The 27983-nt window shown below is 40.9% G+C and overlaps 1 protein-coding gene across 3 annotated transcripts; it reads right to left on the bottom strand.

The window, feature by feature from the left end:
• Positions 1–545: 545 nt before the first annotated feature.
• kcnt1a (potassium sodium-activated channel subfamily T member 1a) lies at positions 546–27983 on the bottom strand. 3 transcript variants are annotated; one of them, XM_061799690.1, is made up of 31 exons: positions 26987–27983; positions 24829–24990; positions 20172–20251; positions 19539–19677; positions 18824–18871; positions 18209–18257; positions 17214–17273; positions 17046–17120; positions 16144–16227; positions 15703–15797; positions 15363–15543; positions 15109–15273; positions 14267–14403; positions 13421–13484; positions 13196–13304; positions 12390–12498; positions 11825–11974; positions 11119–11345; positions 9009–9225; positions 8167–8272; positions 7884–8056; positions 7052–7123; positions 6834–6968; positions 6568–6679; positions 6362–6463; positions 5744–5827; positions 5164–5292; positions 4547–4832; positions 3619–3693; positions 3454–3538; positions 546–2822 (listed from the first exon to the last, which is right to left on the bottom strand). In XM_061799690.1, exons 1-31 carry the CDS (start codon positions 27133–27135, stop codon positions 2705–2707), a joined length of 3777 nt encoding a protein of 1258 aa, XP_061655674.1. In that variant the 5' UTR covers positions 27136–27983; the 3' UTR covers positions 546–2704. The 3 variants fall into 3 exon arrangements, with proteins under 3 accessions (XP_061655674.1, XP_061655676.1, XP_061655677.1); XM_061799692.1 differs by having other exon boundaries at positions 3631–3693; XM_061799693.1 differs by lacking the exons at positions 24829–24990; positions 26987–27983 and adding an exon at positions 23570–23851 and having other exon boundaries at positions 3631–3693.

Below are 27983 nucleotides of genomic sequence, written 5' to 3'. Positions count from 1 at the left end.
ATAATACAGGATACATAATCAAACTATACTATTAAGAGAGAATAAAACCATAATTTTTTTGATCATAACAAAAAGACAACATAACATACTTGTCTTTTAGTGTTGGCAGCTATAGGTGTTAACTAGCCACATTTTCAGTTTTTTTGTGAAGGCCTTGTATGTTGTAAGCAGTTTAACCTCCTCAGGTACTGAGTTCCACTCACCAGCGCTCCTCACTGACCAGGCTGACTTACTGAAAGTGCTCCTGCGCAGAGGAATGAGACAGTCACCTCTGACAGAGCCTGACTGTTGCTTTACAAACGCAAGTTAATGTCTTTGTAAATAACTTACATTACAAAAACTCTATCATGAGTATGATGCTGTGCACATAAAAGAAATTCACGTCACGTATTTGTAACATTAAAATATGCAAGAATTCGGATATATAGTGGTCCCTTGATTCACAAGTTTAATTACGATCTCAAATCTTATTTTTCCCCGTTTAAATTAATAGAAAAGCCATTAATTCATTCCAGTTCCCACCTCAAATAAAACACCAGCAAAAATGTTTATGACATGTTTTTAATAATAATAAAAATAGCACTGTACAGTATTGCACTTTAGAAAAACATACAGTAATAACACTATTAAATACAATGTAAAGAATCAAACACTTGGTGCATCATTATAATTCAATGGGCATTGTGCTGCTCCTTCTGGTGTGCACACATTGGCCACCAGGGGCACTATAATACATAAATTACAGCTCAAAGAATGTATGGTTGAGTTGGTATATTGTCTGTCTACATGTGTTGCTGCACCGTTTGTTTAAATATCCTTTAACTAAAGGATTATAACTACATCAACAGCTATGCTAATTTTGTTCGACTGTTTATGCCATTTTGCACCATGTGTTAGCATTAAGCTAGCAGATGTCAAACTTATGTTTGATTAAATATATGAAATTCTCTTAGTTTTATAGTAAACTAACTGGGAGTGGCAACATACAGCTTGAAGCAAGCCCTTAGCTTCTTTTTTGAAGAATTGTTCACTATCTGCCAAACTGCTGATTGTTAAGTTTGTGGCCACCATCTAGCGCCCATAATTTGAAATTTTTTCTCACAAGACACAAAAAATTGGCCAACATTGATGGCTCGTATCACAGATAAGATGGATCACTTGTAAGTCGAGGTACCACTGTAGTTTTTTTAATATGTACAAAAACTAGGGATGTCAAAGTTAACACGTTAACTCATCTCACTGCCGTTATCTCACTCAATATCACAAAAAGATTATCGCTTTAATCGTGTATTAACTCAGATTAATCGCACAATTTATTTTGACCACAAACACTCCTTTGCTTTAACCGCGAATGGATATCTGAAATGCGGTGCAGGTTGCTACAGGGTCAGTGATCAGGTCAATGTTTACGTCAGTGCAAAGATAAGCGAAAATACTACCGAGTGGTGTGCTCGGTGGCAAATCTTCAAAAGTCACCCCGATGGACCTTTCGATAAAACAACAGTAATTTACATATAGTGCAGCGCTGAACTCTCTTTTCATCGAAGCACATCAAGTTTAAAATACCATCTCAAAGCAAAATGTGGTCCTATGTCTGGTATACCTGGCACCTGTGATTAATCAAAATTCAAAAGTGTGATAAATATGATTTTAAAAATATATATATTGACAGCCCTAACAAAAACCCAATAAGAAAATTCACTGCACTTTTGAAAAACGTTCACAGTAACTCATTATTTTCATCAGTAAAAACACTGCACAAGAGACAAAATGATCATTGTTAAGCCTGGTACACACGGAAATGGGGCTAATCAAAACAAAAAATTGTTTGAAGAAATGCGCGTCCAGACGAAAATGCGAAAACACTGAGCTACACAGTATATGGCAGCCCTGTGTGGCACTGTAACACTGCCAAGGCGAAGTCACCCAAAACAGAATAACAAGTCGGGCGATCTAGTCAAACTCACAGTAATGGTGAATGCAAAGCGAGGAATAAAGGAGACATTTTTGTGGACTGGATTTTTGTTGAGATTTTTGCTGGAAAAGCTATTAACATGCTTAGGAGTTTTGTTGTTTTTAATGTTTGCATGGTCACGTGATAACTGACACAACCGTGGGGCAGCATTTTGAGATTTAGCCACTCTGGTACGTAGTTTAAACAATGGTCAGATTCGGGCTCTCAAAACGCTGACTCCGTGGACAGAATGCAAAAAAAAAATATTTTTTTTAAAACAACTTAAGAGATACACTGAAACGTGTTTCCGTGCGGATGGGGCCTCAGTCTTACTTATCAGAATCATCTTTATTTGCCAAGTATGTCCAAAACACACAAGGAATGTAAAGACCTTTACACCAGAGGACTGCCACTGATAATGCTTGGCAACAAAAATACCTATTTTTCCAACTTGGAATTGCAATTTTCTAACAAATTAGCTCAAGATATGCTTAAATTGGACGTTAAATCTATTAACTATGGACAAACGAGTGCCAAATAGATTTGGATGTCTATTTTCACTTTACCTGAGGGAGCACCAAGCCAATAACAATTCAACCAGAACTTAAAGAAGAAAAAAAATTGTCCTTACTATATTTTTGGGCCAATCAAATTCATTCAGAGACTGCAGTGCTGGTCCTGTGTGGGTTCCAAACCTGCCTTGGGACGGACAAGCTTCCAGGTAAGAGGTTGAGGTGGTGGTGGTTGTGATCACAGCTGGGTATCTTCTCTGGTGTCAAAGCTGGACTCGTGCCTCTCTTTCAGGCTGCTGCTGTAGACCGGAGGGTCCTCGGGGACGTGAGCCAGGGGGTCTGAGCGAATCAAGTAGCTGAGGTGGAAAGGTGAGATGAGGTGGGAGGACACTGTCACAAACTGAAGTTGAAATAGATTCCTAATCCTAACGGTAGGCGGCAGTGAAACCCCTTGATTTCTCCCACCCAGTCAGCAAAGAAAGGAAGTGATGAACATGAGAACAAATCACAAATAAATTAGAATTAAACATACTCCCTTCCTATCAGCTATGGATGTTTCCCCTTGTTGGCTATTACAGTACAAAAAATGCTGGTGCAAATCTACAGAGCGTCTAAAAAAACATTGGGATCCAACTCGTCTCCTTTTCATTTCTTAATTGTTGTGAATTGTTGTTGTGAGACATGTTATACAAACACTCACACAAGTTGCTCCTCAGCTTCAGCGAGCGTCCCAATTGGCTATTGTTCTGTTAGCATGCTGACCACACACACATTTGGATTGTGTGGATTTGCCATCGTATATATTGAACAGGTTTAACATTTACAATTGTCGGCGCCAAGCAGGAGCAGATTGGAAAGAAAAATCACTCTGAGCACCTCGCAGCAGAGGATAATCTTTCAGGAAAATTATGCTTTCCGTTGAACAAGTTTACCCAGCAGAATGCAATGAAACACTGTAAGCGACAATTTCATATGAAATTTGCTTACACAACATCATTGAGCTCCAGCCGGGTGTCTGGCGAAGGGTTAATCAGGACGTAGGACAGAGTGTTTTGGTGGTCGTTTTGCTCATCTGAAAAAAGAACTTTAATCAGAAAGTTGTCAAATTTGAATTTGGAACCATTCAATTAAATAATTCAAGATATAGGGTACCTGGGAACAAACCTTGCAGATATCCCAGATTGACTCTGTTCATGACATCGCAGGCTGTCAGAGTGCTCAAGTCCTCTATATTAAAAAGGCAAGACAAAGGGCCTGATTTACTAAGATCCCAAATAGCGGGCGCTAAATTGTGTGTTCACGCTAATAGATTGCGTGCACATGATTTTGCGCTTCTGGTAGCTCTGATTTTCATCGTAGAAAATTTGGGATCGCACTGCACGCTCAAAATTAACTTTGAAGTAATAGAATTGAAAGTGTTAGTGGAAGAGGCAAACAAACATACTTCTGAGTAAAAGAAAAGCAGCACGGATTTAATCATTTTACTGTAACAAGCCCAGCGCAATAGAGAACACGGCCGCGATACTGCAAGGGATCCTGGTTAAAGTAAGCCCTTTTGAACTAAAAATAAGTGTTTTGGCAACAGATTTTTCTAGAGGGAAAAGTTGTTACTACCACCAGCCAGAATGTCTCAGCGTATTGTCTTTTTCTTGTGTTGTGACAAAATCCGTGAACCCACCTCCCTATCCAAAAACTGACCAGGACATAAGCAGGGGAGTATAAATAGTTTTCAAATAATCAAACTGGATTTTCCATTTGTTGGACAACGATGTCTTTATTTTGGAATAGTACAAGGAGTAACGATGCAATTGTGATTCACTAGTCATTTGTTACTGTCAATGGGAATAGCAAATGGGGATTTAGACGGTAAGTCCGAGCCTTGCTATCTGCGTATACTCCTTCCAGAGCATGCAAATTTAATTTGGTGTGCCCAATTAGTAGATCAGGTTCCACATATGTTTGCATTAGCGATCAAGATTGCGCTCATTTTTGCATGTTTAAACGTAAGTAAATCAGGCCCAAACTGAGTTAAATGAAAACATTTGTGTTACAAACATGAACATAAGACAACATTGCTTACCATATCCTGAGGTTGGGAGGCCCAAATAGCTCATGCGGTTGCGCACCAGCTCGGAAAGCTCTTCTCTCTCGGAACGTCGGTACAGACTGAGGCGTTGCTGGGCGGCGCGCTGCCCGTGGTCCTTGGTGGAGTCCCGGCTGGTATCCTGCCCCCGGGTGCTTCTTTTGCTCAGACGCCGCCGCGCCCACTGCATGCTCTTCTTCCTCGGTAGCGGGCATTCCGAAGGGTCACTGAGGCGCTGGGCCCCATCCCTGGTGTCCTTGTATTCATCGACCGATGGCTGAGACTGTGATTCAGAAGACGGGGGAAGAAGTTTCAGTCTTCTGATTCAACAACATCAGAAGAAGGCTCAAAAATTTCTCTTTTTTGGGAACAAATGTGTCATGCCAACCCAAATAGATTCGCCAAGTAATACAATTTTATTTAAAGTTGTCGCTCATGTAGCATTAGGAGCGGCAGCGATCGGTCAAAAACCTCGGCACCACCTGAGTTTCATTCCTGTGGCGACAACATGACCCAAATTTGTACACACAGACACCGTAGTCCATCACTAGTACAGTCATGATAACAGTAAATGTTTGAATGAAAAACACTTCTAAATCCGTCGAGAAAATCACCTCAGACGCGGAGAAAATGTGCGACTCCGTCCGATAGATCCCAATTGGAATTTCCGCACTGGATGAGCAGAGCTTCTGGAAGAGTCTGCCATAGGTACCGATCCACAGATCTCCCTCTGTTACTTTCATCTGAAGCAGAAGACAAAAGGTGGGGTGATACTTTTGAATTGTAATACCGCACATGCAGTGGGGGGGAATTATTTGATCCCTTGTTGAATTTGTAAGTTTGAAATAAACAGTTTCAGACTTTGATGGTTGTAGAATATCAGTCATAAATGCGTTAAAAACAATACAAAAGTTGTAAAATGTATTTGAAACCTTACAACTCAGGTGTGCACAATCTTCCGATCTGAAACGCAAAGCAAAGACTGTCAAAGATTTCAGGGACGAGATTGTAGACCTACGCAAGGCAGGAATGGCTTCCAAAACCAACAGCCTCCATGCGTCTTATGCGTTATTAATGGATATCTGTCTATAACAATAATCAAACAACCATCGAAATTAGAGACTATTTCTTTGTAAGTGAACGAGCTTATGATTATGATAATGATTTGATCTCCAAAAACAATCGTTGACTCACAGCACACAGGTATCCCGATCCTGGAGTGGTGTCCAGCCCCAGCAGCAGCCTCGCAATGAGGATTATGTAGTCCTTCACAAATGACTGACATGCAATCACAGAGACAACACAGTAGGCCTTTTGAGTCCAGTACAGCATTAAACTAGCAGACAGAAGTGAGTCGGCAGGAAAAAAAAAAAGTAGACTGGTAAAAGTAGAAGTACAGATTCAACTTCGGAGTACATACCTTTCTACTTTTACTTAAGTTACAAAAGTAAAAATGAATGTTTACTGTCAACACCTGGTTTGATCACTTGGAACAGTGGGGGGAAACAAATAATTCCGCATACAAAGGTTTCCTTTTAAAGAGAACCTCATGATATATGTTGCATGTTGTTGTTGTTGTTTTTCCCCACCCAAATGTTTGCAAATGTCTTATTTTGATTAAACACAGAGATAATCAGTCTATCTGATCGAGGATTGACAGAAATCTGAGCATATTTACTGTTGAGGCTGAAATTCCAAGGATGACGATGTCTCTAAAAGATGAATCGATGTAATTGTTAATTGATTTGATAATCGATTAATTGTTGCACCTCTATTGGCAGAGCAGAACTCAAGGGAGGAGAATGAGCCAACCTGGTAAAGCAGCGTGTCAAGCATGCTGATGCTGAACACTCGGCCCGCGGCGAAAGGGAGGCGGAACATGAAAGCCAAGTTGGAGCCTTTGTCGCGCTCTTTCTGCGGGGGAAACCATTTTGTTTAAAAGAAAGAAATTATCGAAAGATATTCATTCTTGTAAAACTAATCATTAACATTTCATAACATGCTCTGCTGTGTCTTACCTTTTCCAGCTTGGATAGAGCCAGCGAGTAGCAGTCCTTGGCCCGAAACTGCATGAACCTCATGTTGGACGGATGTGTGAGCTCCGTGATGATGCTGAGGCTGGGAAACAACCTGGAACGAAAGCTGAGGTGAGCAATATAGCTAAATGGACACTACCACAAGCCCAAAGCCGGACGGACCGCAGTGGGTGAGCCGCGATATAAGTGAGCTCTTATTGCAGAATGAAAACATTTTGGCATCAGAGAAAAAAAAGCAAACTGATTACTGAAACATTGTCTGCACGTTGACAATAGTTTTGGCGTCGGCCATGTAGTCTTCCTCTGCGCTCATCGTGCTCTCTTTGTCCACTACGACCAAATTGTCTGCGTATATGATGCCGCACTGCAGAAGGCTGTCGAGACTGAAACATATGGTGACAATCATAACACACACTACTGAACTGTGTGTATGATAAAATAATTATGGAATATGACTCAATCTTACTTGTCTATAGCCCCAGCCATGTAGTAGACCATAGGGAAGCTGCAGATGGCCTCTAGGAAATGATTATCTGGCCTATTGGGAACACAGATTTACTTACTGGTTGACACAGACTATTCTGTTCTATTCTATTCAAGGAAGGAGAAGCGTAGGCAATGAAGTGATTGGCTGACAAAGAAGGAAAAGGCTCAGTAAGGGGATGATTGGCTGACATAGACGGCAATGGGTAGGTAAGGAGTTGATTGGCTGACAAGGAAGGGGAAAGCGTAGGAAAAGGGCTGATTGGATGAAAAACTTAAAAGGGCATTTTGACAAGTTTAAGCAATGATAGCGACTCATAGAAAAGGAAGAATGAAAAACAACAACTCAATCGTTGTTCCCAGCGACCCTGTGATAATTCGCAGTGGTTCCTCTCCACGGTAATTGAAGGGAAGAGGATGCCGAGTGCGATGTTGCTCGATTACCGCCTGTCCTTAGGCGACCCCCCGCCGGCCCTCCCCCAGAACATTATGCATCTGCCCGGTGATGCCGCTCCTGCTGCTCAAAGACCTGAGGCTGTCGTAAGTGTTGCGATTACGTATCCAAGTGTGTGGGCGCAGTACTCAAAGGAGGGGAGTGAGCACCGCGGCAAAGGACTATTGACGGTTACGTGTCATTAAGTTCAAAGCGAGTTGCTATGGTTACTCTCTGCCACGTTTTTATGGTCTTGGCCTTGCAAAAAATATGGGGGAAAAAAAACAAATCCTGCCACAGTGACGAGGAGAAGCAGACTTTGCCTTGGGATGGATTCGTGTGATTTCTACAGAAATTCTGGTGCCGCTGAATGCGAACTCACAGGTTGTCCAGCAGTAAGACGATGGGATTGAGTTCCTGCCGGGGCCTGTAATACGCTCGGAGAGGCACTATAAAGTTGTAGAGACCGTTCCCGGCCGTCTCCGCCGACACGATGATGAGCTTGTTTTTGAAACCGTATGCCTTTGCGTCCTCAAAACTGTTGTGCCTGCAGCCCTGGAAAGAATAGAAGTCAAATAAAAGCAGGTGTGGGATGAGGGAGAAGGGAGGGAAGCTTCAGGACGCAAGAAAAGTACAGAGAACTGAAACAAAGCAGGACTGCCCACCTGGTCCAGACGTAGGCAGCAAAACGGGGATTTCTCAGCCAGCAGATGGCACAAGGTGGGCGAGCTTCCGATGTAAGGAGAGTTAGGGGGGTAACCTTTCACATACCTGGCAACACATCCCAAAATAGTATCGTTAATCAAAAGCCTGCAACGCATGGACTAAGGACAAACGGAAGTAAAGAAAATGTGGAGTTAGAGCTTTAACTCCTACTCTAAACCATCCGACTCTGGAGTCTGTCTGTTTTTTTATTTGTTTTGTCTGTTTGCGTAGTCAGACGTAACTGATGTTGGAGCTGGATGGCCATGATATTACCATCTACTTCATCCCGAAGTGTTTTTTATTGGGTTCCTTTTTGGAATCTTCATTTGTGCACTGGGAAGAGAAAGGTACACACTACAAGTGTCACAATGAATCGAATCAATGACAACTAATCAATCATCAAATTAATCAACTATTTCGATGAATCGTTTAGAGCCATTGTTTAACTTAACATTGTCCAAATTCAGCCTCCCAATTAATGATTAAACACAACCAAATAAACAACAACAATCGGTTAATAAAACATAATTTTAAAAAAAGCTTTTCCAATAAACTAATGAAAAAGAAATGTTCATCTGATTATTCAATTAACAGATGGAATAATCAATTCTACAAATGTTCGATACTGACAGCTCTAAGTACACACATATCGATTTTTAACATCATCTAGACCCCACATACGACGAGGGGGAAAAAAACGACTTTTTACTGCTCTTATAGTTTTTGGTATTGTCGAGATGACCATCACAGCATATCTTACACACACAGGTGTGTGGACGCACAGTAGCAATTATCATCTCACTCTGTGAATGAGTGGCCTCTCTCATCCGTGAAGACAGCGTCATCCTCCAACTGGTCACCAAGGAGGTCACACGGCAAGATTGAGGATGAGTCTGCGATCTCCTGAACCGGAGCGATGCTGGGCCGGCGGCTGCCCGTTTCGTTGAGCGTGGGCGGGACCGCCATGGAGCCAGCGGGGCCTGGCGGGCTTGAGTTCTGAAGGTCCATGGCGACAGTGCCTGTAAGGCGATCCGACAGTTCAGCACCCTTCCCCTTGAAGGCCCTCGCACGTGATATACTGATGTCATGATCATACATAGACTTATTTGTGCACTGTTATGTTGTGTAACCTAACCTCAGTATTCAAATGTTCTGATAATCACGTAAGTGTGAAAACTACATGTCAGCCGCAAAACAGGATGTTTTGTCCCAAGAAGAGATAATGCTGTGACCTTGGATCCACCCTGCTCAAGCTTTAAACACCGCCCTGAACACTGTATATAATCTCGCACTGAACGCTGAGAAAGCGCACATTTGAGCACATTTTGTGCAGCTGCAGCCTTTGCCTGTACAACATTTGTACCCAGAATATTCTGCAAGAAAAGATCTTAAAGAAGTTCATTTCCAGTCTCTGATTCGGACTCCAACATTCTCATCATCCGAAATTCAACGAACACGCGAAGGACTGGCGGAGAGATACCATCCTTCAACACCCTATAACGACCGGCAGACGTGGCAAAAGTACTCACACTCTGTACTTAAGTAGAAGTACGGATACTGCGGTACTTTGATTTCCGTGACTCGCGTATCAAATCAATGTTCCCCTTTGAGATGACCTGAAATGCTATTAATGGTTTGCAGCACCCCCGCCCCCCAAAAAAACGACACATTTTTAAAAACAAGCATTTTTAATAAAGAAAAATAGCATTGTATTGCATAAAAACATAACACATAATAAGAGAATAGAAAGAAAAATGCTGGTTTTATTAAGTGTAATTACTGGTGTGTCGGATGTGTGCCTTTAAGGGGCGTGGGCCAGTGGATGAGTTCAGTAGCTGGAGACATTGTCGCTCCTTGTGAGCAGTGTTGGGAAGATGACTCTGGAAATGTAGTTGGTTACAATTACAAGTTACCCTGTTGAAAATGTAATAGTTGTGTAACTATTTCAATTTTTTTTTTTAAATCATATAACTAAATACATTTGATTACTTTTCTTAATTTTGAATGAATCCATCAACAGGACCCTTGGATGTTTCCTCTAAGAAAAAGTGGATTAACACCATAGCTCATTATTTTTGGAATTACCACATATTTCCTCTTTACACAAGTAATAAACTGATCACAAACAAATGATAAAATGTAAATTCATAATAAAAATGTGGCTGTTGCATTATACACACACTATGTATACATATACCGCTACATTATAAAACATTACATCATGTTGACCTAATGACAAATGTGTATGATTTAGACAATATCTCTTTTATGACAACCCAGATAACTGAATGTTACAAATAGTTTCCCCCTTTTATTAACTTGCATAATGTTCATAATGAGAAGGGGGGGGAAAATTCACTAGACACAATCTTGCTACATGCTAAATTTAGGAAGAATAATGAGGACTCAGATGGGTACGTTTGTACCTGCCAAATTAGTAAATGACAGGTGAAAAAAAATTCACTTTAACTTTATAGTTTTGTTTTTTTTCAGGTTGGACAGAATTTTTGAATACCAGAAGCTTGTGGTTTTAAGACAGACACAAGACAATGCGTTCACCACAAATCAGTCTTGGAGCCCTCAACATCAAACAATTCTCCTAAATAAGGCCATAGATGGGGAGTACCTTGCTGCTCTGAATCGGTTGAGTCATGGTCCTGAATGCGCCCTGGTTCATGTCCTGCCTTATAAGACCCTAAGATCTTAACCATGATTGACTTTATCTCTCTATATTTACGACACTATAAAGTACAGATACCTGTGTTCGAATGTAGGGAGTAGTAGTAAAAAAAGCACACAAAAAAAAAAATATATATATATATAAAATTAAAGTGCAGATAACGGTAAAAACTAAAGTACAGCTACAAAGTATTTGTACCACCGCTGACAACCGATGCGCTCGCCATTCTCACCCATGCTGGCGATGATGCTGTGTACGGGAAGCTGCGAGGGTCCGTCGTAGTGTCGTGCCCCAGTGCCGCCTTTCTGCTCTTCCCCGTTGAAGATGAAGGCCGAGTTCTCCTCCTTTGTAATGTTGATGTAGTAGCAGGTGTCTGTGGCCTCCATAATGTGGCGTGGGCCCGGATTCAGCAGGATGCTCTTGTCCTCCTTCCTGATGCCAATCAGACACACGCCGTACCTGGACGGGACAAAAATTACCTGGTTAACAATGGGTCACTTCAAGTTCATAGTTAATTTTTCAAGTTCATTAACCATCAATGTTTTGTGTTGTTGTTTTTTGGTTTTTGTTTTGTTTTTTGGGGGGGGGATCAAGCCGGGCATCCTAGTCAGCAAAGGTCAGATTATCAGATTTCTCTGTGTGATTTTTCCTCGCACGGGGGCTGACACTGGAAATTCATAGCATATACACATAGCAATAATCAAGTGGAATTTGAGCATGTTTACTCTCTTCCGATCAAAATCAGCAATAGATTATCAGATGTGTCACAGATTTTCCTGAGCGAATGTCCTGTGGTGTGGGGTGCGTTAGAAGTGATTCTTCCTCCCCGATCTGCTTGAAGAACGTTCGACAATCGTAAATGGTAAACCTGTTCAATATAGTTTATCTCCACTCCCTCTTGTGGAGAAAACTCCACCAGCCGCCACTGCTCAACTCACTTCTTGTGCGCGTGGAAAGATGCGTAGGTGAAGCTTTTGCCACGGTACGCCCCAAGGAACTTGCTCTCACTCAGTCGGATGTGGTAGACCTCGTTACCGGAGCAACAGCCGTACATGCGCTGCCACTGCTCTGGAGACTGTTGTCCTTCCCTGCGTGGGGAACAATTATTGTCTTTTAAAGGCAGACTTCTTTTTTTTGTTTTTTTTGTATTGGATCCCAGTCCATTATGCTTAATGAAATGTCAGTAATTAAAAATTAAATATAGGACGAAGTCTATTTGGGGCAGCCTTGCCCAGTCACCGGCTGGTGACTAATACAAAACGTCACTTTTCTTAAAGCACAGTGCTGCAGCTATTGAGTCACCTAATGGTAAGCCATCAAGCTGCTGACGTCAGAGCATGAAAGCAAAATCTGTTTGCATGCTGAGTAGAAAAAAGAATTACTTCCACAAGACGTTTTTTCACATGCATAATAGACTTTTTTTTTTTTTTTTTTTTTGAAATCTCTTTCTTTTTTTTACTTTTTTCATGATGGATGGATGGATGGAGTCACCAATTGACTGACCGTCCACTGGAAGTGTGCACCAGGAGCGTGACCAGGGTGGAGGTGGCAGGACATATGCAGTTAAGGGCCAACATGGCGTACTTGAACTCCTCCTCACAGACGACATGATCTAAAAAAAAATATATGCAGATAACACATTTTGAAATTTCAAAAAAATCCTTATTCATTAAGTATGACAGAGATTACCTTAACAGAGCAATACTGCAGTATTTTGAAAATTGACTCTGTAATAATGCCTTATATACAAATACATTGAAACCCCCCGCCTATTTGCGGTTCACGATTCACATGGAAAATGTCCTCATCATTTCGCATATTTTTGTGATCTTTCTGTAATGCCCTAAAATGCCACAAGATGGTGCAAAGTACTGGCTAAGGGGCAAGTAGTAAAGTATTGTTGAAGTGATGCATCAACTGAACGACATCTTTGTATCTTGGAGAGGAGCTAAATTTAGCTTGGGTTGTTATGGAAGTTCCAGAGAGTCTTCGCCACATGCGCATGTACACATGTACTACCGGTGCATCTTTTTCTTCTTAGCTTATGCAAAAGTGTCATTTTGAGTGAAAATGGTCAAAAAGTCCACGTAGAAAATTCCATGTAAAGGCGAGTTATTGTAGCATACTTTGTTCATCTCGTTTTGAAAGGAAAACAATCAAAAACCTAAAATGCAACAAGTTAGCAGAGTCTTGCTTATGCTCTAAATGTGGAAAAACAAAACCGTTATCTTTTCACTTGAAATTCTGCAATTGAAAATAAAAACTACTCATAGAAAAACACTTTCACTATTTGCAACATTTACGCTCACCTGCAAATTTGACGTGAAACTTGTTCTCGGGTTTGAGTATCTGAACATAAAGTGGACAGTTTGGAGCAAAGTCCTTGACGGCCCAGGCTCTCAGGATGGTCTGATGATCCTTTAGGACATCACAGTATGTTTTTTGTTTGTTTGTTTGTTTATTTATTTTTACATTTTTTTACTTTTGACAGAATAAAGCAACGCTATCACCTTTTAAGGTAAATTTGTTCGTACCGCTGCTGTGCGATCCACCTCGTTACGATTGCTCAGGATGAAGCAGGCCTCGGCGTCATCCATTCTGCAGCAAAAGAAAGATGGAAAAATAATCACAATGTATGAAAACTTTAATTGTTGCTTTATTTTCAGCAACGTATTAGACCTCTAAACTAAATCTAAACAGATCATTTAATTGGCCCAAAGCTAAGGTCGGGAGGAGTAATCGGTTTCGTATGTTTGTTTTATTGGTGCGCGCTTCCCCGTATGTAGGTATGCACTTTTCTATTTATTTATTTTCTATATACTTATTACAAATGATTTTGTGGATCCCCAAGCTACGACTTGCACAGCTCTGGGCGTAACCACTTTAATAAATCTCATTCACTGCCAGCCTTCCCAGTTAACAAAGATATTTGACATCTAAAGCCGTCAATGGCAGTGAATGTATTTTAAGAACCACTGTCTATGGCTGTCTCTCCGTCCAGGATCCAGAGGGGCACTGCTCCCTCTGCCACTAATTCAGAGTCACCGCGGCATGTTTGTAGAGTATGGAGGAATAAATAAAAAAATTAATTGGCCAGCAGCAATGAGTCAGCCAGTCACACCTGCAGTGACATTTAACTGCTCATCTGTTGATTTGGCATCCACTTTCAAGTGTCTTCAGATGCGATTTGCATATCATTAACAGAACCACAAGAGGGCAGTCCCCAACCCCAAACGGTGCGTGGGAGGATTTCAAATGTTGTTATCAACAGGACACACCAGTTGGACACATACCGCATATGCATATTCTCTTTGGAATTGACTAAATGTACACTGTGGATTTAATGTACAATTGTTCCACATTAACCTTCAGTCACTCACTTGGCTCTGAGCAGGTCCTGGTCTTTGAGAACGGAGCCTTGCAGACAGATGACTCGCTGCGACCACAGCGGGATCTGGAGGACACGTCGCACCTGAAGGCCCATTTCGCTCGGACACAGGATCACCACGTAATAATCCTTGAGGAACATACAGCCAATCATGTCAGCACCCGGTAAAAAATAATAATAATCAAACCGATTTTTCACCGAATTAATCCAAATTTTATTATTTATTTCCTACAAATGTTTCAATCTTTTATCTACCCTTCCAGATGCATTTAAACTCAAGGACACTATTTCAAACAATTAATAGTTTACAATAGAAAACTGCAGGACTGATATGTCAACCGCCCCCATGATTACTGTATATACTGTAATGGTTTGGGACATTTTTGCAGTCTTGTATAAAGTACGGGAAAGCCAGTTGGAATGACATTTGACATTAAGTATACCAAATAATTTTCTGAAAGAATCATTTCAAAATGTTTTCCACCATTACTGTCACCTCTAGCCTGTATAAAGTATAAAAAATCTTTTCCAGACGGGAAGTAAAAGTAAACTGCATTCCTGGTGTGTAACGTTATCCTCATTATCACCACAATGGATTTCACCATTGTAGGTAGTGGAGTAAAAGTTGCCAGAAATATAAATAGTGGCGTAAAGTACAGAAACTTGCAAATTCTACTTAAGTACAGTAACAAAGTATTTGTAATCCGGTACACTACAAGACTTTATCTTTGATTGGTGGGCATCCGTGAGATTTTTCTAATGTCAAATATGTGCCTTGTCCTAATACGGTTTGGGAAACACTAATGAAGCCCGGCTGGGAGTGATTCCTGCTACCTGCAGCCTGGGGTGGGCGTAGAACTCATTGAGGAAGTCCATGAGCAGGTCTATTTTGAGCACGCTGACGCACAGGACCACGTGCTTCTCCGTCTGCGCCCGGTGACGGCTGTAGTTGCCCCCCGATTTCTGGCTCTCCATCCACAGGTACATCAGCTCCTCAAACTCACATTAGAATCATTAACCGCACCCCATCTCCTAAATGTCTAATGTTTTCCTCTCCCGCCCAGCCTGGGCCGGCGTCTTCTGCCTACCTGCAGGGGCAGCACCACCAGGGCCACGCAGATCATGATGACCACCAGAAGCTGTGATGGCCAAATGCGGGGGGTGACGTCGCCAAAGCCCACCGTGGAGAAGGTGACGATGCAGAAGTAGAAGGAGTTGAACAGCGAGAGGTGTTTGCCCGCTCGCTCCAGGTGCTGAATTCCACATGTGCTGTTGAGGAAGAAGACATTGGTGCACGGATGCAAATGATTTTATCATCTGTATATGTAATATACAGATGATTTTTTTGAAGACTAAATCACCCGTCTTTGATCGCAAGGAAGGGAAAATGTTTTTATAGTAACTCCAAAGAAAAGGTTCAAGACTGACCCAGTGAAGACCAAGCAGAGTAGAGTACAGATGAGGATGAGGACCTGGTTGAACATAGCCGAGTTGGTCCTCTGGATCGCTCTGTGGACGTCGTTCTGCAATTATAAAAAGAATTGTTTAGAGAAAAAAAAAAAAGGTGGTGTTCAACTTTTCTTGCAAGTAACTCCAGATGAGTCAATTCAGCGTTTTCATCTCATTGAGTTGGCTGGTTTTTTTTGCAAAAACCGGCGATAATGGAAGTTCCCTGCTGCTGCGGAACAAAACAATACCACCACGTGATGATGAAGCTTTAGGCGAGGTTTGCGAACGACGAAGATGAGCAGACGCAGGGAGGGAGTTTGTTAGCACAAATTGACAGAGTTGATTAGTCCGGGTCGGCAAATCCAAGTAAATGACACCAGCTCATTAACAGAAGAACCCAAGTTAATGATGTTGACTCACGATCATGTTCTCCAGAGCGCATTTGGCAAGCCAACAGTTGAGGAAGACCGGAATGAAGATGTTCCTAATGGACGGCCAGAAGATCTGATGAGGAAAGGACGAGGCGGCAATCATGAGGGTGAGTCACATCGAGACATCTCAATAAATTAGAATATGATGCAAAACTTAATTCATTTCAGGAGTTCAGTTCAAATAGTGAAACTCATATGTTATATGATGCAAATTCACTGAACACATAGTAGAATATGTGTAGAATATTTATGAGCCAGTATAGTAATTCAGTAATTCAGGCTTAAGTCGATACCCATTGATTCAAACAGCAAAAAAAGTTACAACCCCAATTCCAATGAAGTTGGGACGTTGTGTTAAACATAAATAAAAACAATACCATGATTTGCAAATCATGTTCAACCTATATTTAATTGAATATTGACTGTGAGTGCGACTGGTCGTTTGTTTCTATGTGCCCTGCGATTGGCTGGCAACCAGTTCAGGGTGTACCCCGCCTCCTGCCCGATGATAGCTGGGATAGGCTCCAGCACGCCCGCGACCGAAATTAATTTAAAAGGAGCATGGAAGAAAACACAGGCACAGTCTACTCTGGCAAATGTATTTCATTTATTAATAAATGATATATTGCAACTATAATATTGTTATAAATAAAGTAATATAATAAATATAATTAACTGCAATATCCTCCTGTTGTCAGTTAGTGGAAGAGCACTTAATTGTTTTGCCTGTCACTATACATCACTTTTATTTTTTTCCCCCGTAAATAAATCACAATTTTCTGACCTATCAAGTGAAATGGCATAAGTTCGCTGATGATGTCACGGCACAGTGTTTAGGAATCATGTTCTAATTTTGTTTTAAATGCAACTGTAAATGTTAACGTCATTTACCGTAATGATGAAGGGGACCGTGTTGATCATCTCCAGGAGGAAGGACACTTGGAACATCTGCTCCCAAATGTTCCCCTTGCAAGTAAACAAACTCTTCCACCACAAATCACCACAAACAGCGCAGCCCGAAACTCACCTATGTACTGTAAATAACAACCAACGTCTCACCTTGTAGCTCAGATACATCAGCAGCATCGTCTCCAGGAAGCTGATGATGGCCACAGTGACCTGCCAATCGCAGGACGTACTTGTCGTTACACTAATACAGTGCAGTTTTTAAGACTAACTGAGCATTAAAGGACTAATTCTGATTTGCTTGTTCTTTGGATTTGCCTCAACAAGGGGTGTCAACAAGAAGCTTTACGTGATTAACATTCATAAGAGTGCATTGAGATACGAGTGACCTGACTTAAGGGTTTTTTTTCAGGGTACAATATTTTTAAAATAGCTTAGCTTTGCCTTATGGAAAGGCAGTTTAGCTAACAAACAATGCAAAATACCATTGACATGCTAATCGTTAGCATCAATAGTCGCGGTTTTAGATACAACGCATATTTGAACACAAATTTATGGAAGAAATCTACTTATCTTCATTTGTGTCTGCATGAGTGTACAGTATTATACTGCCTCCCAGTGGCCAAGGTGGGTACATCAGAAGGAGCAGCACAATTAATTGAATTGCAGATTTAAATCCTGATGCACAAACTGTTTAATTCGTTAATTCTACTTGATTATGTTATTACTCAGTGTTTTTATAAAGTATCACGGTATATAGTGCTATTTTTCCTCAATTAAAAAAACAAAACATTTTTATGTTTTGGTGGTGGAGGCTGGAATTTCAGTGGGGCAAGATGATTTGAGAGGCAAGTGTTTTGACTTACGAGCGTGGTCAAGGAACAAATTAAACTCATATCCCAAGGCACCACTGTATATATTACGCCGGATATAAACTTGGGTTAATTAACGAATCTAAATTGTCCATAGGAATGAGTGTGAATGGTTATTTGTCCACATGTGCCCAGCGATTAGCTGACGACCGGTCCAAGGGTGTAACCCCGCTTTTTGCCCCAAGTCAGCTGGCAAAGGCTCCTGCAGCTCACCCGGGACCCGAATGAGGACAAGCGCTGGAGAAAGTGGATGGATGGATTTTGACTGTGACTCACTTGAATGGCCCAGACAGGAATCTTCCGGTCCACCCAAAAGATCAACTCCCTATTAAGACAAAACATAAAGAGCAGCAATTAACATCATTGTCATCAACTACATCATATGATTATACTGTATGTACAGTATATATTCTATATGCAGTATGCGTACCTATATAAAAACATGCATATATTTGTGTTTAATGAATATCTCGGCGGCACGGTGGTTGGAGCGTCTGCCTCGCAGTTCTGAGGACCGGGGTTCAATCCCCGGCCCCGCCCGTGTGGAATTTACATGTTCTGCCCGTGTCTGGGTGGGTTTTCTCCAGGCACCCCGGTTTCCCCCCACATCCCAAAAACAGGCATGGTAGGTTTAAATTGCCCATAGGTGTGAATGTGGGTGCGACTGGTTGTTTCTATGTGCCCTGCGATTGGCTGGCAACCAGTTGAGGGTGTACCCCGCCTCCTACCCGATGATAGCTGGGATAGGCTCCAGCGCTCCCGCGACCTTTGTGAGGATAAGCGGCTCAGAAAATGGATGGATGGATGAATATCTCTCGACAGTTGTCAATTCAAAGTGAGCATTATTAGTAGCATATTTCCATATTTTTAAAAGGAGCTCCTGATGCTTACCAGTTAATGTCTCGGTCCTGTGTCGATCCGTTCCAGTGGCAGTCCATGCTGTGACGGTAGAAGACATACACAAACAAATAATTATTATTATAGCTGCAAACAGCGCTTGAAGGGGCCTTCGCAGACCATTTTGCAGGGCGAATCTTGGAAACGGTCATAAAAGTTTGAATGCCGTACGTTTGGCAATTTAGCGTCGCCCATCTGTCGAGGATACCCGCTTCCGATTGGAGCACATTTGAGCGGATTTCCCGAGCAGCGTCAAAGTATATGCCCTGAAATTGACCCAAAATGTCTGCTCCAAACCAAAATGGTCGACTTCCTGATCAATTTCGGGCATGGGACCTTGAGACTTTTTCATGCATCATGTTTTAATAGACATGTCCACAGAGTTTCCTCGGGTCCTCTAAAAAAAAAAAAAAATAAATAAAAAAGGCAACTAGTTGTTGGAGAGATGCTAGTGTGCTTGCCGGCTACAGTCAAGGTGCCCTTGAGCAAAGCATCAAAACCTTGGCAATTTCGTGTCGCCCATACTTGTGATTGTACTGTAATTGGGAATCAAATATCCCCGTCACACTTGCAAACTCGCACTCTCATCACATTAAAGCATGCATGTTGTTGCCAGGCAACTGCATGACCTTCACAGAGGATCTTAGAGACGTTGTTACATTATCGTATATGAGTGTTTTTCCACGCGGATGTCAATCATCGCACGGACCTTTTGGCGTTGCCAGCTGGAGCGCTCGACGGGCTGAAGCTGTGGGCGCTCTGACCCGGGTGGTCCGTCACCACTCGGATGATGTAGAGTAGGCAGGTGAGCAGCTTCAGGGAGAAGTTGAACACGCGAATTCTCAGGCCTGAAGGCAACAAAGGAAATCCGGTGTCAAATTGGGGCGTACGCGAACAGCAGGCCAGTGGTTCTCACACTTTTTACACTAAGTACCACCTCAAAAAGTATATTGTATTCATCAATACCAAAGCGGTGGTTATATTCCTAAAAAGGATATTTATTATCATTATACGCCACTAAAATTCTGCACATTTTGAACCTCAACACTGTACTTAAATGATGATAAAATGCAAATAAAAGATGAATAAAATGCATATTTCAGTACTTTTTGCACAACTTGCTGTTCTTTAACAAGGAGCGGAGCGGCAATATTCGCAAAAGGTGTTCACCTGTAAAGGATATAGTGCATTTTAAATTCATCCAGAAATTTCATCCCAAAGCCAAATATCCCATTTTTTTTGTGGGTTGTGTATCTCTACCCATGTACTTAAACTGACCTTTAAACACAAGCTTTCAGATATGCATTGAGTTTCTTAGAGCTATGCAAAGTAGATGACGTACTGGATCGTTGGTTTTTGATGAAGAAAAGCTTGAGACGCTCCTTGAAGGTGTTTTCGTTCACATAAAACTCAACGTGTACCCTGGCAGAGAGAACATGAGCACAAAGAGGCGTTTATTATTATTCATGAAGTTACAATCATGCGTCCTAATTATGCATCTTTGATACCCTGTCTCTTACAGACACCTTGAAGTCCATGTAAAGTGAAAATAAATGTAAATTTTACAAACCAGAGTGTTGTTAACAACCGTGCCAAATTTGAATGATTAAAGAAATTCCCAAGTACATAAAATGAGGCTTGAAATCGTGAAAAATCAAGCCCTTGCCGCCACTCTCAAAGGATGTGGGCGTGTCCGGTGAATCTGGGGAAACGGTGCTGCGCTTTTATAAAAAAAAAAAAATGGAAACCATTTCGTCTAGCAACTTGTTTATGCTGACGCATTCCTACTTGTTTGAGCCGTGAAAATATATCCGTTTAAAGCCCGCAGTGGCTGGAATATATTCTACCGGGTCTTCACAAGAAGAGAAGAAATGAGTTCAAAATCCCAATTACATTAGTATGTGAATTTTTTTTAGACGCATGCAGAGAAATAATGAAGTCATACTGGTTCAAATCGGGTAGCAATGGAAAATCTGTAGGACAAGTTTTTTTCTTTTAAGAACCCTTGGGTAATGGCGAGAATGCCCGCAAAACTGCAGACTTCCTGTGTCTTTTTTTTTTTTGTAATACTTTTTTGTGAGTCTTCCATGATAGACATGGCTACCAAATTTCAGGCTGCTTAATCAAACTGGCTTCGAAGGCTGAATTTCCCCAAATTTCAAGAGGGCACGACAAAGCCATTTATTTAAAAATGAGAATTATTTCTTTTTATTTTATTTTTTTAAAAGGCAGACTTGCATCAACCTTACATTGGATCACATTAGATTGCGCACCGAATGATTGTGAGATGGGTGCAAGCTCCTCATCAGAAACTATTTGGGGTCCCCAACAGTCACATTCGGTGGCGCAGATGAGGTGTGAGCATTTTCCGTGCGTGAGAGAACTACTTGTTGGCGCACCCACGCATCATGGCAAGTTATGACCCTTAATTGGTCGCTGTCGAGCACACAATTACTCTCTGAAGGTTGTCTGCTGTGCAAAAAGGTGCAAACAATCCTGACAGCCCTTGAAAATGGACTGCATTCATTTCATAAGTGTAATGACGTTTTTTTTTTTTTTTTTAGGTAGGATGTTTCATGGCTAAAATAATTCATCCATCAAGCTGCTGCCAAAAGCTTCCCTTCCCAAGCCAGTTTATAAGCAATAGATTAAAATACCTCGGCCTACTTCTGAATTTTCTCCCTTTGTTTTTTACTCCTTTTGTGATGTCCGATGTCTTGAATGCTTTTCAAACATTAGTCCTAAAGAAGGCTGCTGGCATCTACTACTCCTTTTTAAAAGTTGCTTCTCTGATTGTAGCTCAACCAATGACAGAGGTATACAGGTATAATATTTCTATCGCGGAAGAAAAACTCCCTCATACCCCGAAAAAAAGCCTTTGTCTTGCCTCTTAAAAGCAGGAGATCCCGTCGTGCCGAACAATTATCAGCCCATCTCCAACCTCTCTGTCGTAGCAAAAGCTTTGGAGTCATTAGTATCTTCACAACTAAAACATTTTCTTGATTCACATTTTATTCTAAATGCAATGCAGTCTGGTTTTAAAACCAAGAACAGCATGGTGACTGCATGCCTTAAAGGCTTAGATGACGTTAAAGTTGCTATTGACAATATGATTCTTTTTTGCTTTCTTTATTCATCTAGCAAAAGCTTTTGACACTCCAAAAGGTGGTTACTTGGTTTAGGCGCTTCCTCCTTGGTCACACATAGACTGTTAGGGTTGGTGATGTTATATTTGACCCAATCGCCTTAAAAAAGGGCGTCCCACAGGGTTCAATTTTAGGACTACTTATTTTTCTTTTCTATGTGAATAACGTGATCATGATCAGTAAAATCACTTACGGTATTATATTTATGCTGATGTTACAGTTTTGTACTGCTGTGCTCCTCTTTTGAGGCTCGTGTTCCAGATTTAGGGTCTAATTATGTTTCATCGCAGCATGATTTCATTGATGTCAAAAAACTAGTAAATAGATACAAAAATAAATATAATAAATAACACTAGGTCATCTGCCTCTGCCCTGCCTATTTCTACCTTTGATGGTACTCATTTTGAGTTTGCTGCGACAAACAAATACCTTGGCATCTGGCTGGACAACAATCTAGATTTTAAACATCATGTCAACGTATTTGTCACGAGACTCAAGTTCACCATTGGTTTCTTTTATAGGGTAAAATCATGCTCTTCTCCTTCTTCCCGCAAACAGCTGGTTATGGCCCTCTTTCTGTAACAATGACAGTCCCGTGATACAGTTTATAGATTTGCTTGTTCCACTGCCCTAGCTAATCTTGCCCGCTCAAGCATGCCGCTCTGAGATGTATTACAAACCCAGCATATAGGACACATCGCTGTGCTCTTTACGCCTTAGTTTGTTAATCTTTACTTGCTACACGCAGGCAGCAACACAAGTATATTTTTAGAAGAAGGCTATTCTTGATAAGCTTCCATGATGTATCTGCTCTAAGTTCCTGATGATTCATAATTCCACGATCCTCAGATCCAGCACCTGGGTGTGTTTTAAAGTGCCATCCATTAGGACTGAGCCCAGTGAGAGAATACTAGTTTACTTTGGCCCTTGGTCCTGGACCGGCCCTCAGTCGACTCAAACTGACTGCGTCGGTCTCTTCGTATAGTTTTAAATTAAAATTGAATTTCTTGATACCAGTTCCTCCTGGTCTGACGACTAGCACTTTTCTTATTGACTGCTCTCCATTCTGGGTGGATGGTAGTCTATCGACGATAGTTTTCTGTTTGTAGTTGTACTCTGTCAGCCTTGAAAAAGAGACCGAGGTCGCAGTGGGTTTTTATTTTCTGGTTAAATATGCTATTGATTTATTTTTCTTTGACTTTTTGCTTCTTTTTTTGTGTGATTCCACTGTGGCACTCATTGTGATAGTACAGATTTGTTTTGCTTTCAACAGTGGTTAACTTCTTTTGAAGCTTTTCACACAAAAATGTTTGGCCCTAGAGCTGACTACAGTAACTACATTACACAACATTTTATTCTTTGTTTTTTTAAGTATACATTTAATTTCCATTATTTCTTACTGGAACATTTTATTTTAATTTAATATATATATATGTATATATATATATATATTGATGAATATATGAGTATAAGAGAATGAATTCAACTCTTAATTCAAGGTAACACTACACAGGAAAAATGAAACGCATTCTGATTTGACTAACTAGAGAAACCACAAAGGCACAACTCCTCCATATGGTCCGACCGTCCATACCTCTGCCCAGCATCCATACTCCAAGGGTCCAACCTCCACGTGCCTACAGTCGGACTGGTCCAGGTCGGAATGATGATCCTGGGATCCATGGTGGGCGGAGAACACCTGCGCTCAGTTCTAATCCCTAAAAATGCTCTCGAGCACCTCCTTGATAAGAAATCCAAGAAAATGTGGACTTCACGGGCAAACCGCGTACGTGACGAGTCATTGTTTGGAGAAGAAAAGAAAAAAGAAAGGGCATTGGAATATTTTTAGAAACCTACAGTAGATAATCTGTCTTCCCTCTCTCTTGTTGGTGTTCTCTATCAAGCTGTTGCCATAGCAACAATGCTACAGACAGAAGAAGAAGAAGAAGAAGGCAGAGTGGCCATCCAGCATGATTTGCAGCCACAAAGTTGAAGTCAAGTCGAGCTGGTACGGAAAGACGTTTGAGTTTTGAGTCAGTACCCTTGATAGGCAGCTTACGGTCGTACGTGTAGGCCACAAGTGGCACAAGCAGTGGAAAAAACGTCAGTCGTAAGACAGTCGTTCTACTAGAGTGCTGAATTGTCGTATTAGAGAGGACAAAGAGCGTACTAGTACGTGGACCTTATCGTTGAATAAATGCTCAAACGGCTGGCATACTACTATTTGGCTTCCGTACACGAGGCACCGAACTTGAGGATTTTGGTGTGATGGAGTAAAATGCAGACAAGAGGCCTCCGAAGAAACGTAGAAGAGCTTCTTTTTTTTTTTTTTTTCCCCTCGCTGTTTTTGTCTCACTTTGCATGTGATGGAGTGAATCAGTACTTGTCAACACCCCGGAAGAGTCCACTCGCAACCCCACGCCCACACTCCCCCATTATATTAGTCGTGGGAGGACTGCTTGCCATTAATGCTGCCTAAATGGGAGACATCCATTAATAGGAACCCTGCTTGGGCCAATGAATGGATTTAACTTAACAGCTCCTTGACTACCCTTCCGTCAGCCAATCAGCTCTTGATATACCCCTCTCCTTCCTTGCCAGCCAATAAGTTTCTTACCCAACCTTCATCCTCCTTACCATCCAATGAGCTCTGTACTTACCCTTCTCCTATATTAGCCAATTAGCTTCCTTCCTAATCCTTTATTTCCTCGTCAGCCAATCATGTGATATCACAATTGATATTACAAAACTGTGGAGCGTTTTTGAAAGGCTCAACCTAAATTCGGGACACTCAATCTCAAAGCCTGGAAGTACTGGAAGTTAGGGCTCCGTCCACCCTATTGTACAACTTACCTGTCGTTCTGAAAGCTCTGGTCCCCGATCAGAAGGTCCCGGAAGCGGAAGCGAGGCGGCAGCGGGGGCACCTCGCTCTCCGGCTGCTCCGCATTCAGCCTGGAGATGTCCAAGATCACCCCACTGGTGCCGCCCACGGTTTGGAACGTTCCCTTGCAACAGCTGCAAAGAAAAGACGGGAATGGTCAGGGGGCCTACCATGCGCCTGAGGTGCGACATGAGCGAGGTTGCCAGGTTTGCGCACACTACACCAAAAAAAATTACTTTTCTTTCAAAATGAATATAAATGTTAACTACCTTGAAATTGCAGATTTTCCAAAGTAAACAGGCAAGATGAGTTAAGTCATGTAGTTCAAGTCTGAGTCAAGTCCGGTCTCGAATACCAAGTCAAAGTTAAAGTCGAAGTCCATAGTCTTGCTTAGCCAAGCGAGTCCTAAAATTGACGACTTAAGTCTGACTGGAGTCAAGTCATGTGACTCGAATCCCCATGTCTGTCAAAAGCATTTTGCATCCATTCTCCAATCCGCAATCTTCGGGAATCCGAACAGACTGCACTACTGCTACCGCTAATTAAACTCTTTCATTAACCTGTGCTTAAATGTGACCCCGTAATAAAATCAACAAAAGAAAAGAGCAGAATAAGACCTCTTTTGGTCAACAACATACAGAAAATTGAAGCTGATAATCTGTCGAATGGAAAACTTCAAGCCTCATACTGTAATTGCTGGCGTCGGGCCGAAACCTCCTATATGCAAATACCTTTTCACAAATTGATATTATTGGTTATTTCTCACGTGGGTATGTTATTTTACGTTATTGATCAATATAAAGTATTGAAAATGGCTTGCTCTCTTTGCCGATGCAATGTCAATGGCTCAACAAACATACCGTTTTTTTTTTTGGGGCTGGTTTTGTTTCCTTAAAAGTGATGACTTTGGAGATGCAAGCTCAACACCAGCAAATGGAGATCTAACGGAATCCAGTTAAAGTCAAATCACTTTTAACGCTTAAGACGTCCGTTGTTAGTCCCCAACAATAAAGAATCATTTAAGAAACTCTGCTTCTTTTTACATACGCACTCAACAATAGCGACACACTCTTACTATTGTAGTAGTGAGGGACCCTTGCAAAAAAAAAAAAAAAAAAAAAAAAAAATGGTAGTGGGTCGATTCGTTGCTGAATTATTTAAATCAGAAAAAGTAGCACACACATGAAAATGGAAAGACCATAGTCAAATTGAAATGGCACAACAAAGGATTGCATTATGTTCAAACAAATATGGGATTTTTCAAAATGACATTATCAATGGGATTTTCTTTCTTTTTTTCCTAAGGAACAACTGTCTCTTTTTTTTTTTGCACCAATTTAGTAGAAAATGACATTTTAAAAAAGTATTGCAGGTTTTTGAATAGCTTTGACATTTTTGATTAAGTTAAGGAAACGAGATGAAAAGGTAGAGGATATACATAAAAATTTTAAATGGAAAGCTAGTGGTCCAAATTGAAATGTTAACATAAAGGATTTCATTATATTAAGTTGGGATTTTAGTTTTGGTTGATTCTGTTGTTGTCTGTTTATTGGTTGTGTCCTTGTCAGCTACTTGTTATGATTGTATTGTTTATGTAAGCGCATCCTTGAGTTTCATGAAAAGCGCTGTATACGATTATTATTATTAATTAGATAAACATGGAAATTAAAAAAACTACATTTTCAATCGTTTTTCAGTTCGATGGGACAAAAACGTCATTTTTGTTAGTGTGATATTTTAAGTTATAAAAATAGATGAAAAATTCCTCGAGCAAGAATTCATCCAATATAGCCAAAGTGTCTCAAGTGAATATCCCAAACCCAAAGTATCAATAGCAGAAACAAATCCAAATCAAAACATTATAGTTATGCAACATTTCTCAAATGTTTTCCTACATCATCTCAGTTTGTCCATAGTGTCTATTTAGCCCATCGAATTAATTAGATTTGAACATTTTATACACATATTTCCCATGTGGATCCAATGCAACATTCAAACAAACAGAGTGCACATGAAGTTTATTCTACCAAACTTTTAAGTCAAATTGTTCACCTTGCTAACAACTTACAATACACATTTCTTTTTTTAAATATTGATTGATTTTTTTTTTTTTTTTGCGTGATAATTTACCGTGTGTTCGTGCCGTTCGCGGTGCCATCGTCGTGGATAAACGTTTGGTTCTCGTAGCACTTGCTGCACATATTGTCGCCTGGAGAGCTCCCAAGCTTCGGCGGCGTTGAGTCCCCCCTAACCGAGTCCTCTTCCCCGGTCACTTGCATCCAGAGACCCGCGGAGGTGCACTTTTTCTTCTTCTTACATGGGGCTCTTTTGAAAACAAAAGTAGGCTACAACAAGGAAAAAATAAATCTAATTTGGTAATTTTTGTTTTGCCGGGAGTTAAAACGCAATCATGATGTGAGCATCAGGGTGCAGATGTAAAAGAAATAAGACGGACAAACTGACAGACGTCATTTGCAAATCAGTTAATGACTGCAACCAAGTGTCAACTCAGTTCGGGAGTTTTTGGCACGCCCTGCTGCAGAATCGGCGGTACTCCAGCCATTGTAAATGAAAGGACATTTTGAATTCAAGGTTAATTCCAATTAAAAAAAATAAAAATAATAATTATTATAAATTAAAATATATAAACAATTGCATAGAAACATACAGTATACATATGTACATACACAATGTATATAAATACAAATATATACATATACACATGCATACATGTATATATATATATATATATGTATATTATTGAAAGAAAAAAATGGGGCCTTTTTTACATTTAAAAAAATATATTTAGGAGAATTTGTAAACTTTATAAGGGTTCACTTTGCAACAGAACAGCAGGGTTAAGCCATAAAAATACAAAATAGACACCCCATTACATTACATTTTACACCAAATTCTAACGCCACAAGGAAAGTCTAACGCGAAAGGCGTAACAAACAAAAGTTATTGTGCCATTTATCAGCATTTTTGATTATTTTTCTTCTTGTAAATTTCATGTTTTCAGGAGACTCATATCCTGACGATTCCCCCCCCCCTCTCCCATGATTAGTGCCAAGTGTACGTATTGGAGGCAGCTATGATAAAAAATGAAAGGGAATAAAGAACCAAC

This window comes from Phyllopteryx taeniolatus, chromosome 15 (assembly GCF_024500385.1).
Source record: "Phyllopteryx taeniolatus isolate TA_2022b chromosome 15, UOR_Ptae_1.2, whole genome shotgun sequence".
Taxonomy (NCBI): domain Eukaryota; kingdom Metazoa; phylum Chordata; class Actinopteri; order Syngnathiformes; family Syngnathidae; genus Phyllopteryx; species Phyllopteryx taeniolatus.
Note: the sequence above shows the minus strand (reverse complement) of the source record. Positions and strands in the feature narration are given on the sequence as shown.